The sequence below is a fragment of the Ranitomeya imitator genome, chromosome 5 (assembly GCF_032444005.1).
Source record: "Ranitomeya imitator isolate aRanImi1 chromosome 5, aRanImi1.pri, whole genome shotgun sequence".
NCBI lineage: Eukaryota > Metazoa > Chordata > Amphibia > Anura > Dendrobatidae > Ranitomeya > Ranitomeya imitator.
Genome location: NC_091286.1, coordinates 29560918 through 29573978, shown reverse-complemented (window position 1 = coordinate 29573978; position 13061 = coordinate 29560918). Strand labels below are relative to the sequence as shown.

Genomic DNA, 13061 nt, shown 5'->3' with positions numbered 1-13061 from the left:
GCTGGGTATTCAAGCTGTTTTATTCTTTTTATTTGGACTTTTGGGAAGGTGACTGAAAGAGCAACCAAGGAGAAGATATAGGAAACATGGACAATGACCTGTAGCTCAGGTGTATCCTACTTTGATTAGTCATCAAAAGAATAGGATGCATAGGTTGTGACTTGACCTAGAAGTAGAGGCTCTTGGATCCCATTATTGGTCCTTAACATATTGATTGGAAAGGAATATGTCATAAAGACCTATGATAATGATGAGATGCAACTTACCAAGAATGACCGAGAAAGTCAAAAAGAATGGGCATGATCTTTGTTCAACCGATTGATGACCATCATCACACAGAGCGCTAGGGTGTTGTCTTTGTCTTTGGTTACATGGGACTCTAATGAAGACTTACTTCTTGTAACACAAGTCTTCCATGCTCCCGTACTTAGTAAGGATCAGACATTTCATGCCGTTCAGGTTTCTGGCATTGACTGCGGCACTGACATCACATCATCAGCATGACGGCCAATCTTTGAGCTCAGCAGCTTCCATCTATACCAAAGCCGCCGAGCTCACTAATTGGCTGCTGCAATGTTGATGTGACTTCAGCCAGATCTCAGAAGCAGTGGCGGCGACTCACTGGTGAACCCAAGGCCAGCGAGCTTAGCAGGGTTTTTTTTTTCATACTCGGCGATGAAGATTAACTGAAAGGGGACAACATCTTTAAAGAGTAACTACACTTTTAAAAAAAAGCTTTTCACAAGTTCAGAAGTTTACGTTACTGGGGATCAGAATGTTAAGACCTCAACTGATCGCTAAAATGAAGAATCGAATAAGATCAGCTGTGCCACTGTTGCTTTGCAGCGCTGGGGTCTTGGGTTCAAATGCCACCAAGTACAACATCTGCAAGGAGTTTGTATGTTCTCCCCATGTTTACATGTGTTTCCTCCTGGTTTCCGGTTTCCTCCCACATACTGGTGGGAAATGTAGTTTGTGAGGACCATTGGGGACAGTGATGCTAATGTCTGTAAAACACTGCAGAATATTATGGCGCTATATCAGCAAGAAAAATAAATAAAATCAATAAATCAACTGCTCCGAGACTTTTGTTTTTTAGTCCTGCATGAGACCCATGCTCAGCTAATATCTCCTGCTCCTTCCTTATAGCTATCCATGGGTGTCTCAGCATCTGGATATCATATCACATATGATTTTTTTCTTTCAGATTTTCTCCATTTTCATCTTTCCATAAGAATAAAGCCTACGAACCTCTACTTCATACTTCTACGGAATACAAGCAGATTCCTGACTTATTTCGAGATGAAGATCAAGTAAAATGGATTTCACACAAGGTAATATATTCTCTGTCACTGGATGTTGAAGAAAAGAGATTCTTCAGGGCAACAAGGTAAAATATAAAATGTCCCGCAGAGCGTCCCTCCAGACATGCTAAACTCTAGAGAAAAGGCAAGAGTAAAAAGGAAAACCGGGCAGACGGGGACAATGTAAAGTCTGGGTGATCCTGTGACCAGATTATGTCTTCTTCACCTGTAGTAACCGCTATAACTAGCTGACTAGGAAACATGCAGTTCACAGTTACAGAACAAGGACTTTACATGAAGACCTGTTATACATGCCTTCAGGACTTTCCCCCACACCTTATTTGGGTCCTTCTACAAAACAACAGCTCTCTAATAGCCAGAATGGAGAGCTGCTAAAAGTGGGGTCCTGGAGAAGTTGTAATTTAATCTATCTATCTATCTATCTATCTATCTATCTATCTATCTATCTATCTATCTATCTATCCAGCACTCCAATACAATGAGGTTAGATATAAAGTGAATTTTTAATGGTCCATATAGGCAACATTTTGGTCAACATGAGGACCTCTCTCAAGCCAATATGTGGCTTGAGAAAGGTCCTAATGTGGGCCAAAACGTCACGAAGGAGTGCTGCCCCTATTTTTTCTATCTATCTATCATCTATCTATCCATCTCATATCTACCTAATTGTCTGTCTATTGATCTAATCAATATATTTGGTGCTAAAGGTTGAGATAATGGGTATATATTTTATATCCTCTTTGATATAAGCCTCTGTATCTTCCTGATCCACATCGCAGTATCTCGGCGATTAGCCTCCATCCCTCTTACGATGCTTTAGGAGAGGACACAGACTCTTAATGAGATGCATGAGTTTTTAGGCTGTACACAAGGCTTTTACGATACACAATGCTGACAAATAACTAGGGCTCCACAGATTTCATTTCGGGAACCTAAGCATATTGCACAGAACATAAAACTGACCTTTACCGTCTGCAGCTCTCGGAATAGAGTGGGATGTGGAACACATCATAGATTTAATGTGGCACAGCGCTGTGTGCGGAACTTGGGTGGGCCTGTGCCTTCTTGCCCATTGCACCCGATGATTGAATCTGCTGTCACCAGCATCCTGATAATAATGAACATTCAGCTTAACGACCGTGATTATGATTATCATAATTGATGTGCAGGTGCTGTGTGTGGGGATCATTACAGCTCAACTGTATAGTGGAGAAACAGGACTTACTTATGGATCATATGGCTTGGAATAAAACGCGCCAGCTCCCCATGTCATTCCTCTGTACCGTATCACCTTTAACAATGGACTGAATGTCGTTATTGGGAATTCAGGCATATATATTTTCCTTATGTAAAAATTGATTTTTTTTTTGGATGGTTTCAGACTTTTAATTTTGAGAAATATTCCCTCCGTAATGCGGTTCATAAGTTGAATTTGTACTGATTGATAAAAGTAAGAATATCTTTTTTTTCCTCCAAAACCAGCCACAAGCTGTGAGTGACATTGCAGCTCAGCCTCATACACCTTAATGAAGCTGATCTGCAATACCAAACACAACCTAGGGACAGTCATGGTGCTGTATCTGTGTAGTTAGCACCCAGCACTGTGAGCACAGAAGCTTAGGTATCAGCTGTAACTGTGTAGTTAGCACACTAAATGCTATCCTGATGGTGTGAGCACACAAGCTGAAGTGTCAGCTGTATCTGTGTAGTTAACACCCAGCACTCCAAATGCTGCCCTGACGGTGTAATCACAGAAGCTGAGTTGTCAACTGTATCTGTGTAATTAGTACCCCAGTACTGTAAATGCTATCCTGATGGTGTGAGTACAGAAGCTGAGATGTCAGCTGTATCTGTGTAGTTAGCACCCAGCACTGTAAATAGTTCCCTGACGGTGTGAGCACATAAGCTGAAGTGTCAGCTGTATCTGTGTAGTTAGCACCCAGCACTGTAAATGTTACCATGAAGCTGAGGTGTCAGCTGTATCTGTGTAGTTAGCACCCAGCACTGTAAATGTTACCATGAAGCTGAGGTGTCAGCTGTATCTGTGTAGTTAGCACCCAGCACTGTAAATGTTACCATGAAGCTGAGGTGACAGCTGTATCTATGTAGTTAGCACCCAGCACTGTAAATAGTTCCCTGATGGTGTGAGCACATAAGCTGAAGTGTCAGCTGTATCTGTGTAGTTAGCACCCAGCACTGTAAATGTTATCATGACGTTGAGGTGTCAGCTGTATCTGTGTAGTTAGCACCCAGCACTGTAAATGTTATCATGACGTTGAGGTGACAGCTGTATCTATGTAGTTAGCACCCAGCACTGTAAATAGTTCCCTGACGGTGTGAGCACATAAGCTGAAGTGTCAGCTGTATCTGTGTAGTTAGCACCCAGCACTGTAAATGTTATCATGAAGCTGAGGTGTCAGCTGTATCTGTGTAGTTTGCACCCAGCACTGTAAATGTTACCATGAAGTTGAGGTGTCAGCTGTATCTGTGTAGTTAGCACCCAGCACTGTAAATGTTACCATGAAGCTGAAGTGTCAGCTGTATCTGTGTAGTTAGCACCCAGCACTGTAAATGTTACCATGAAGTTGAGGTGTCAGCTGTATCTGTGTAGTTAGCACCCAGCACTATAAATGTTACCATGAAGTTGAGGTGTCAGCTGTATCTGTGTAGTTAGCACCCAGCACTGTACATGTTACCATGAAGTTGAGGTGTCAGCTGTATCTGTGTAGTTTGCACCCAGCACTGTAAATGTTACCATGAAGCTGAGGTGTCAGCTGTATCTGTGTAGTTAGCACCCAGCACTGTAAATAGTTCCCTGACGGTGTGAGCACATAAGCTGAAGTGTCAGCTGTATCTGTGTAGTTAGCACCCAGCACTGTAAATGTTACCATGAAGTTGAGGTGTCAGCTGTATCTGTGTAGTTAGCACCCAGCACTGTAAATGTTACCATGAAGTTGAGGTGTCAGCTGTATCTGTGTAGTTTGCACCCAGCACTGTAAATGTTACCATGAAGCTGAGGTGTCAGCTGTATCTGTGTAGTTTGCACCCAGCACTGTAAATGTTACCATGAAGCTGAGGTGTCAGCTGTATCTGTGTAGTTAGCACCCAGCACTGTAAATAGTTCCCTGACGGTGTGAGCACATAAGCTGAAGTGTCAGCTGTATCTGTGTAGTTAGCACCCAGCACTGTAAATGTTACCATGAAGTTGAGGTGTCAGCTGTATCTGTGTAGTTAGCACCCAGCACTGTAAATGTTACCATGAAGCTGAGGTGACAGCTGTATCTATGTAGTTAGCACCCAGCACTGTAAATAGTTCCCTGACGGTGTGAGCACATAAGCTGAAGTGTCAGCTGTATCTGTGTAGTTAGCACCCAGCACTGTAAATGTTACCATGAAGCTGAGGTGACAACTGTATCTGTGTAGTTAGCACCCAGCACTGTAAATGTTACCATGAAGTTGAGGTGTCAGCTGTATCTGTGTAGTTAGCACCCAGCACTGTAAATGTTACCATGAAGCTGAGGTGTCAGCTGTATCTGTGTAGTTAGCACCCAGCACTGTAAATGTTACCATGACGTTGAGGTGTCAGCTGTATCTGTGTAGTTTGCACCCAGCACTGTAAATGTTACCATGAAGCTGAGGTGTCAGCTGTATCTGTGTAGTTAGCACCGAGCACTGTAAATGTTACCATGAAGTTGAGGTGTCAGCTGTATCTGTGTAGTTAGCACCCAGCACTGTAAATGTTACCATGAAGTTGAGGTGTCAGCTGTATCTGTGTAGTTTGCACCCAGCACTGTAAATGTTACCATGAAGCTGAGGTGTCAGCTGTATCTGTGTAGTTAGCACCCAGCACTGTAAATGTTACCATGAAGCTGAGGTGTCAGCTGTATCTGTGTAGTTAGCACCCAGCACTGTAAATGTTACCATGAAGCTGAGGTGACAGCTGTATCTATGTAGTTAGCACCCAGCACTGTAAATAGTTCCCTGACGGTGTGAGCACATAAGCTGAAGTGTCAGCTGTATCTGTGTAGTTAGCACCCAGCACTGTAAATGTTACCATGAAGCTGAGATGTCAGCTGTATCTGTGTAGTTAGCACCCAGCACTGTAAATGTTACCATGAAGCTGAGGTGTCAGCTGTATCTGTGTAGTTAGCACCCAGCACTGTAAATAGTTCCCTGACGGTGTGAGCACATAAGCTGAAGTGTCAGCTGTATCTATGTAGTTAGCACCCAGCACTGTAAATGTTACTTTGAAGCTGAGATGTCAGCTGTATCTGTGTAGTTTGCACCCAGCACTGTAAATGTTACCATGAAGCTGAGGTGTCAGCTGTATCTGTGTAGTTAGCACCCAGCACTGTAAATGCTGTCCTGATGGTGTGAGTACAGACGCTGAGGTGTCAGTTGTATCTGTGTAGTTTGCACCCAGCACTGTAAATGTTACCATGAAGCTGAGGTGTCAGCTGTATCTGTGTAGTTTGCACCCAGCACTGTAAATGTTACCATGAAGCTGAGGTGTCAGTTGTATCTGTGTAGTTAGCACCCAGCACTGTAAATGTTACCATGAAGCTGAGGTGTCAGCTGTATCTGTGTAGTTAGCACCCAGCACTGTAAATGTTACCATGAAGCTGAGGTGTCAGCTGTATCTGTGTAGTTTGCACCCAGCACTGTAAATGTTACCATGAAGTTGAGGTGTCAGCTGTATCTGTGTAGTTAGCACCCAGCACTGTAAATGTTACCATGAAGCTGAGGTGTCAGTTGTATCTGTGTAGTTAGCACCCAGCACTGTAAATGTTACCATGAAGCTGAGGTGTCAGCTGTATCTGTGTAGTTAGCACCCAGCACTGTAAATGTTACCATGAAGCTGAGGTGTCAGCTGTATCTGTGTAGTTAGCACCCAGCACTGTAAATGTTACCATGAAGCTGAGGTGTCAGCTGTATCTGTGTAGTTAGCACCCAGCACTGTAAATGTTACCATGAAGCTGAGGTGTCAGCTGTATCTGTGTAGTTAGCACCCAGCACTGTAAATGTTACCATGAAGTTGAGGTGTCAGCTGTATCTGTGTAGTTTGCACCCAGCACTGTAAATGTTACCATGAAGCTGAGGTGTCAGCTGTATCTGTGTAGTTAGCACCCAGCACTGTAAATGTTACCATGAAGTTGAGGTGTCAGCTGTATCTGTGTAGTTTGCACCCAGCACTGTAAATGTTACCATGAAGCTGAGGTGTCAGCTGTATCTGTGTAGTTTGCACCCAGCACTGTAAATGTTACCATGAAGCTGAGGTGTCAGCTGTATCTGTGTAGTTTGCACCCAGCACTGTAAATGTTACCATGAAGTTGAGGTGTCAGCTGTATCTGTGTAGTTTGCACCCAGCACTGTAAATGTTACCATGAAGCTGAGGTGTCAGCTGTATCTGTGTAGTTAGCACCCAGCACTGTAAATGTTACCATGAAGCTGAGGTGTCAGCTGTATCTGTGTAGTTAGCACCCAGCACTGTAAATGTTACCATGAAGTTGAGGTGTCAGCTGTATCTGTGTAGTTAGCACCCAGCACTGTAAATGTTACCATGAAGCTGAGGTGTCAGCTGTATCTGTGTAGTTAGCACCCAGCACTGTAAATGTTACCATGAAGCTGAGGTGTCAGCTGTATCTGTGTAGTTAGCACCCAGCACTGTAAATGTTACCATGAAGTTGAGGTGTCAGCTGTATCTGTGTAGTTTGCACCCAGCACTGTAAATGTTACCATGAAGCTGAGGTGTCAGCTGTATCTGTGTAGTTTGCACCCAGCACTGTAAATGTTACCATGAAGTTGAGGTGTCAGCTGTATCTGTGTAGTTAGCACCCAGCACTGTAAATGTTACCATGAAGCTGAGGTGTCAGCTGTATCTGTGTAGTTTGCACCCAGCACTGTAAATGTTACCATGAAGCTGAGGTGTCAGCTGTATCTGTGTAGTTTGCACCCAGCACTGTAAATGTTACCATGAAGTTGAGGTGTCAGCTGTATCTGTGTAGTTAGCACCCAGCACTGTAAATGTTACCATGAAGTTGAGGTGTCAGCTGTATCTGTGTAGTTAGCACCCAGCACTGTAAATGTTACCATGAAGCTGAGGTGTCAGCTGTATCTGTGTAGTTAGCACCCAGCACTGTAAATGTTACCATGAAGTTGAGGTGTCAGCTGTATCTGTGTAGTTTGCACCCAGCACTGTAAATGTTACCATGAAGCTGAGGTGTCAGCTGTATCTGTGTAGTTAGCACCCAGCACTGTAAATGTTACCATGAAGTTGAGGTGTCAGCTGTATCTGTGTAGTTAGCACCCAGCACTGTAAATGTTACCATGAAGCTGAGGTGTCAGCTGTATCTGTGTAGTTAGCACCCAGCACTGTAAATGTTACCATGAAGTTGAGGTGTCAGCTGTATCTGTGTAGTTTGCACCCAGCACTGTAAATGTTACCATGAAGCTGAGGTGTCAGCTGTATCTGTGTAGTTTGCACCCAGCACTGTAAATGTTACCATGAAGTTGAGGTGTCAGCTGTATCTGTGTAGTTAGCACCCAGCACTGTAAATGTTACCATGAAGTTGAGGTGTCAGCTGTATCTGTGTAGTTTGCACCCAGCACTGTAAATGTTACCATGAAGCTGAGGTGTCAGCTGTTTCTGTGTAGTTAGCACCCAGCACTGTAAATGTTACCATGAAGCTGAGGTGTCAGCTGTATCTGTGTAGTTAGCACCCAGCACTGTAAATGTTACCATGAAGCTGAGGTGTCAGCTGTATCTGTGTAGTTTGCACCCAGCACTGTAAATGTTACCATGAAGCTGAGGTGTCAGCTGTATCTGTGTAGTTTGCACCCAGCACTGTAAATGTTACCATGAAGTTGAGGTGTCAGCTGTATCTGTGTAGTTAGCACCCAGCACTGTAAATGTTACCATGAAGCTGAGGTGTCAGCTGTATCTGTGTAGTTAGCACCCAGCACTGTAAATGTTACCATGAAGTTGAGGTGTCAGCTGTATCTGTGTAGTTTGCACCCAGCACTGTAAATGTTACCATGAAGCTGAGGTGTCAGCTGTATCTGTGTAGTTAGCACCCAGCACTGTAAATGTTACCATGAAGCTGAGGTGTCAGCTGTATCTGTGTAGTTAGCACCCAGCACTGTAAATGTTACCATGAAGTTGAGGTGTCAGCTGTATCTGTGTAGTTTGCACCCAGCACTGTAAATGTTACCATGAAGCTGAGGTGTCAGCTGTATCTGTGTAGTTAGCACCCAGCACTGTAAATGTTACCATGAAGTTGAGGTGTCAGCTGTATCTGTGTAGTTTGCACCCAGCACTGTAAATGTTACCATGAAGCTGAGGTGTCAGCTGTATCTGTGTAGTTTGCACCCAGCACTGTAAATGTTACCATGAAGCTGAGGTGTCAGCTGTATCTGTGTAGTTTGCACCCAGCACTGTAAATGTTACCATGAAGTTGAGGTGTCAGCTGTATCTGTGTAGTTAGCACCCAGCACTGTAAATGTTACCATGAAGTTGAGGTGTCAGCTGTATCTGTGTAGTTAGCACCCAGCACTGTAAATGTTACCATGAAGTTGAGGTGTCAGCTGTATCTGTGTAGTTTGCACCCAGCACTGTAAATGTTACCATGAAGTTGAGGTGTCAGCTGTATCTGTGTAGTTAGCACCCAGCACTGTAAATGTTACCATGAAGCTGAGGTGTCAGCTGTATCTGTGTAGTTAGCACCCAGCACTGTAAATGTTACCATGAAGTTGAGGTGTCAGCTGTATCTGTGTAGTTTGCACCCAGCACTGTAAATGTTACCATGAAGCTGAGGTGTCAGCTTTATCTGTGTAGTTAGCACCCAGCACTGTAAATGTTACCATGAAGTTGAGGTGTCAGCTGTATCTGTGTAGTTTGCACCCAGCACTGTAAATGTTACCATGAAGCTGAGGTGTCAGCTGTATCTGTGTAGTTTGCACCCAGCACTGTAAATGTTACCATGAAGCTGAGGTGTCAGCTGTATCTGTGTAGTTTGCACCCAGCACTGTAAATGTTACCATGAAGTTGAGGTGTCAGCTGTATCTGTGTAGTTAGCACCCAGCACTGTAAATGTTACCATGAAGTTGAGGTGTCAGTTGTATCTGTGTAGTTAGCACCCAGCACTGTAAATGTTACCATGAAGTTGAGGTGTCAGCTGTATCTGTGTAGTTTGCACCCAGCACTGTAAATGTTACCATGAAGTTGAGGTGTCAGCTGTATCTGTGTAGTTAGCACCCAGCACTGTAAATGTTACCATGAAGTTGAGGTGTCAGCTGTATCTGTGTAGTTAGCACCCAGCACTGTAAATGTTACCATGAAGCTGAGGTGTCAGCTGTATCTGTGTAGTTAGCACCCAGCACTGTAAATGTTACCATGAAGCTGAGGTGTCAGCTGTATCTGTGTAGTTAGCACCCAGCACTGTAAATGTTACCATGAAGTTGAGGTGTCAGCTGTATCTGTGTAGTTTGCACCCAGCAGTGCAAAGGTAATTACCATGATGGTGTGAGCACAGAAGCTGCAGTGTCACCTGTGACCTGTATTTTACGAAGGCCAGGAATAATGATCAATCTGATCTTGCTACTCACAAAGTAAAATAAAAAGCAACAACAGCATCAAAGTGGTTATGCAGAACTATGGAGGTAAATTGTTGCCTCATCAGTACTGACATGTGCCCAGGTACTGACAGGCATATTTCAATGCTTCACAGAAGTCACCCAGTAGGACTGTAAAATTGGAAGCAAAAGTCAACTAAATGTAGATACATTTAAAAATGAATTAATAAAACTGAAACAAAAATACATCTTCTCTTTTACAAAACAGTTTGATCTGAAAAAGTAATAAAACTGGAAGAATTGCTGTTTTTTTTTATTATAATCCCCCCCAGGACACTAATAAAAGTTTTTCATCTTCTATGCACCCCAAAAAATTGCCACTTAGAAAATCCAACTATTCAAACTCAAACAAAACCTTTATATCGCCAAGCCAACAGACAAATTAAAAAGTGATAGGATAACTTTTGGAATAAAAAAAATCAATGTATCTTTTACTTCTAAAATAGCTGTTTACCTGCCTTCAAAACCTGTAGAAAACATGGTCTTCTACCCTCATACATCACAACAAGATATAAATTCAATTAGCGCACAAACCTGAGTAATATGTCCCGGTACTTCCTGATTCTCATGCTCTGTAATTTTCCATTCTTTTTGAGTGGACAGTTTCTCCTCAACAGCATTCTGCCAGCACTATGGGTACAGTAAATTCTTTCCCCTCACTTCCTAGCATGCATTGCTCCTGATACTGCCTAATGGCTTGCCTGCTCTCAACTGAAGCCGACCTCTGTGTTATGATGGTATGCAGTGTGACACATAGGAGAAAAGGAGCAGAGACAAAGATCCTTCCTCAGCTCCTCTAGGGAGACATATATCTGCCTCTACATCCTGTATAGATAAAAAGATCTGCTCTCAATTCCTGTGGAGAGACATAGAGACGATTCCATTTCCTCTTGAGCAGTAAATATACACCCTCACTTCCTGTAGAAAGCTAAAGGTCCGCCCTCACTTCCTGAAGAACGATAAAGATCCGTCTTCACTTCATGTAGCGATACAAACACTCATTTGTACTTCATGTAAAGCTAGAAAGATGCGCTCTCATTTCCTGTAGACAGGTCTGCCCTCTCTTCCTTTAGCGAGACATAGACGTGCTCTGGTTTCCTTTAAATTGATATAAATCCGCCCTTAGTTCCTGTGGAGCAACAAAGACCCATCCTCAACTCCTGTAAAGTGACAAAGTTTCACAATCACTTCCTGTAGAGTGACAAAGACCAGCCCTCACTTCCTCTAGAGCAACAAAGATCTGCCCTCACATCCTGTAGAGCGACAAAGATCTGCCCTCACTTCTTGTAGAGCAACAAAAATCTGCTCTCACTTCCTGTCGAGTGACAGATCTGCCCTCACTTCCTGTAGAGTGACAGATCTGCCCTCACTTCCTGTAGAGTGACAGATCTGCCCTCACTTCTTGTAGAGCGACAAAGATCTGCCCTCACTTCCTGTAGAGCAACAAAGATCTGCCCTCACTTCCTGTAGAGTGACAGATCTGCCCTCACTTCCTGTAGAGTGACATATCTGCCCTTACTTCCTGTAGAGTGACAGATCTGCCCTCACTTCCTGTAGAGCAACAAAGATCTGCCCTCACTTCCTGTAGAGACAAAGATCTGCCCTCACTTCCTGTAGAGTGACAAAGATCAGCCCTCACTTCCTCTAGAGCAACAAAGATCTGCCCTCACATCCTGTAGAGCAACAAAGATCTGCTCTCACTTCCAGTAGAGTGACAAATATCTGCCCTCACTTCTTGTAGAGCAACAAAAATCTGCCCTCACTTCCTGTCAAGTGACAGATCTGCCCTCACTTCCTGTAGAGTGACAGATCTGCCCTCACTTCTTGTAGAGCAACAAAGATCTGCCCTCACTTCCTGTAGAGTGACAGATCTGCCCTCACTTCCTGTAGAGCAACAAAGATCTGCCCTCACTTCCTGTAGAGAGACAAAGATCTGCCCTCACTTCCTGTAGAAAGACAAAGATCTGCCCTCACATCCTGTAGAGTGACAAAGATCTGCCCTCACATCCTGTAGAGTGACAAAGATCTGCCCTCACTTCCTGTAGAGAGACAAAGATCTGCCCTCACTTCCTGTAGAGTGACAAAGATCTGCCCTCACATCCTGTAGAGTGACAAAGATCTGCCCTCACTTCGAGTAGAGCGACAAAGATCTGCTGTCAATTTCTGTAGAGCAACAAAGCAACTCCCCCACTTTCTGTGGAGAGACAAAGACCAACATCCACTTCCTTTGATCTGTCTCAGTGTCTTTACTATTAGAGATGGATTACACTTATCAGTGGACGGTATGTCACAGAAAAGGGAGAAATCTAGTGACCAGCACTTTGCAGGGATTTATCGGGGGTAAGGAAATATAATTCATAAATAAAGTTATTTTTCTATTTATCAGATTACTTTTCCAATTAGATCAACTTGTATGAAAATACAGGGACCATTTAAGGGGCTAAAAGTTATGTTGAGTAAAAAGTTAAGGGTTAAAAGTTGAGCACGTTTGAAAATTAGTAGCTTTATTTATTTGACGCTGATATGAAGTACAAGAGCTGGAGAAACAGGATTTATGTGCTAATCCTGTCTCCTTAGGAGATCCCAGGTAAGTAGATAAAAAATGGAATGACAATAAGCGCAATATCCGGGTTACAGAAGAAAGAGTAAAACAGGATTTGCTCACCTGGGGGGTTGTGAAAGTCACAACCCCTTTCTTAGCTTGTAAGCAAAGATGGCTGCTGCCGATCCACCAAGCAGATAGAAAGCAAACATGGAGATGAAAGTGGCCATAAAACTGCGATGCCGAGGATCCAATATACGATAGGAGACCCTATGTGGTATGAATGCGGTTTTATTTGTCAAGGCATTGCAAGGTAATCATACCTCTTCATCAGGACAAACGACAATGAACTTTGTGGTTTGTCCTGATGTATATTGGATTCTCGGCAGCGCAGTTTTGCATCATTTTCATCTCCAAGTTTGCTTACTTAGATGATTCCAGCTAGCAGTGTGGTGTAGGAGAGGATGTAGCAGGAGATACGGCAGGAGCGCGGGCAGAGGGAGGTCAGGTTGCATTGTTGTCATGTGTGGCAGCTTTCATTTGTTCTCTCCAGAAATCACCAT

General features: G+C 43.5%; 1 protein-coding gene across 1 annotated transcript in view; it reads left to right on the top strand.

The window, feature by feature from the left end:
- SPATA17 (spermatogenesis associated 17) overlaps positions 1-13061 on the top strand; it is a 253310-nt gene that overhangs the window by 212885 nt on the left and 27364 nt on the right. The window contains exon 9 of the mRNA XM_069768487.1: positions 1208-1334. Within this exon, the coding sequence (XP_069624588.1) occupies positions 1208-1334 (127 nt within the window). The remainder of the gene's footprint in view (positions 1-1207; positions 1335-13061) is intronic.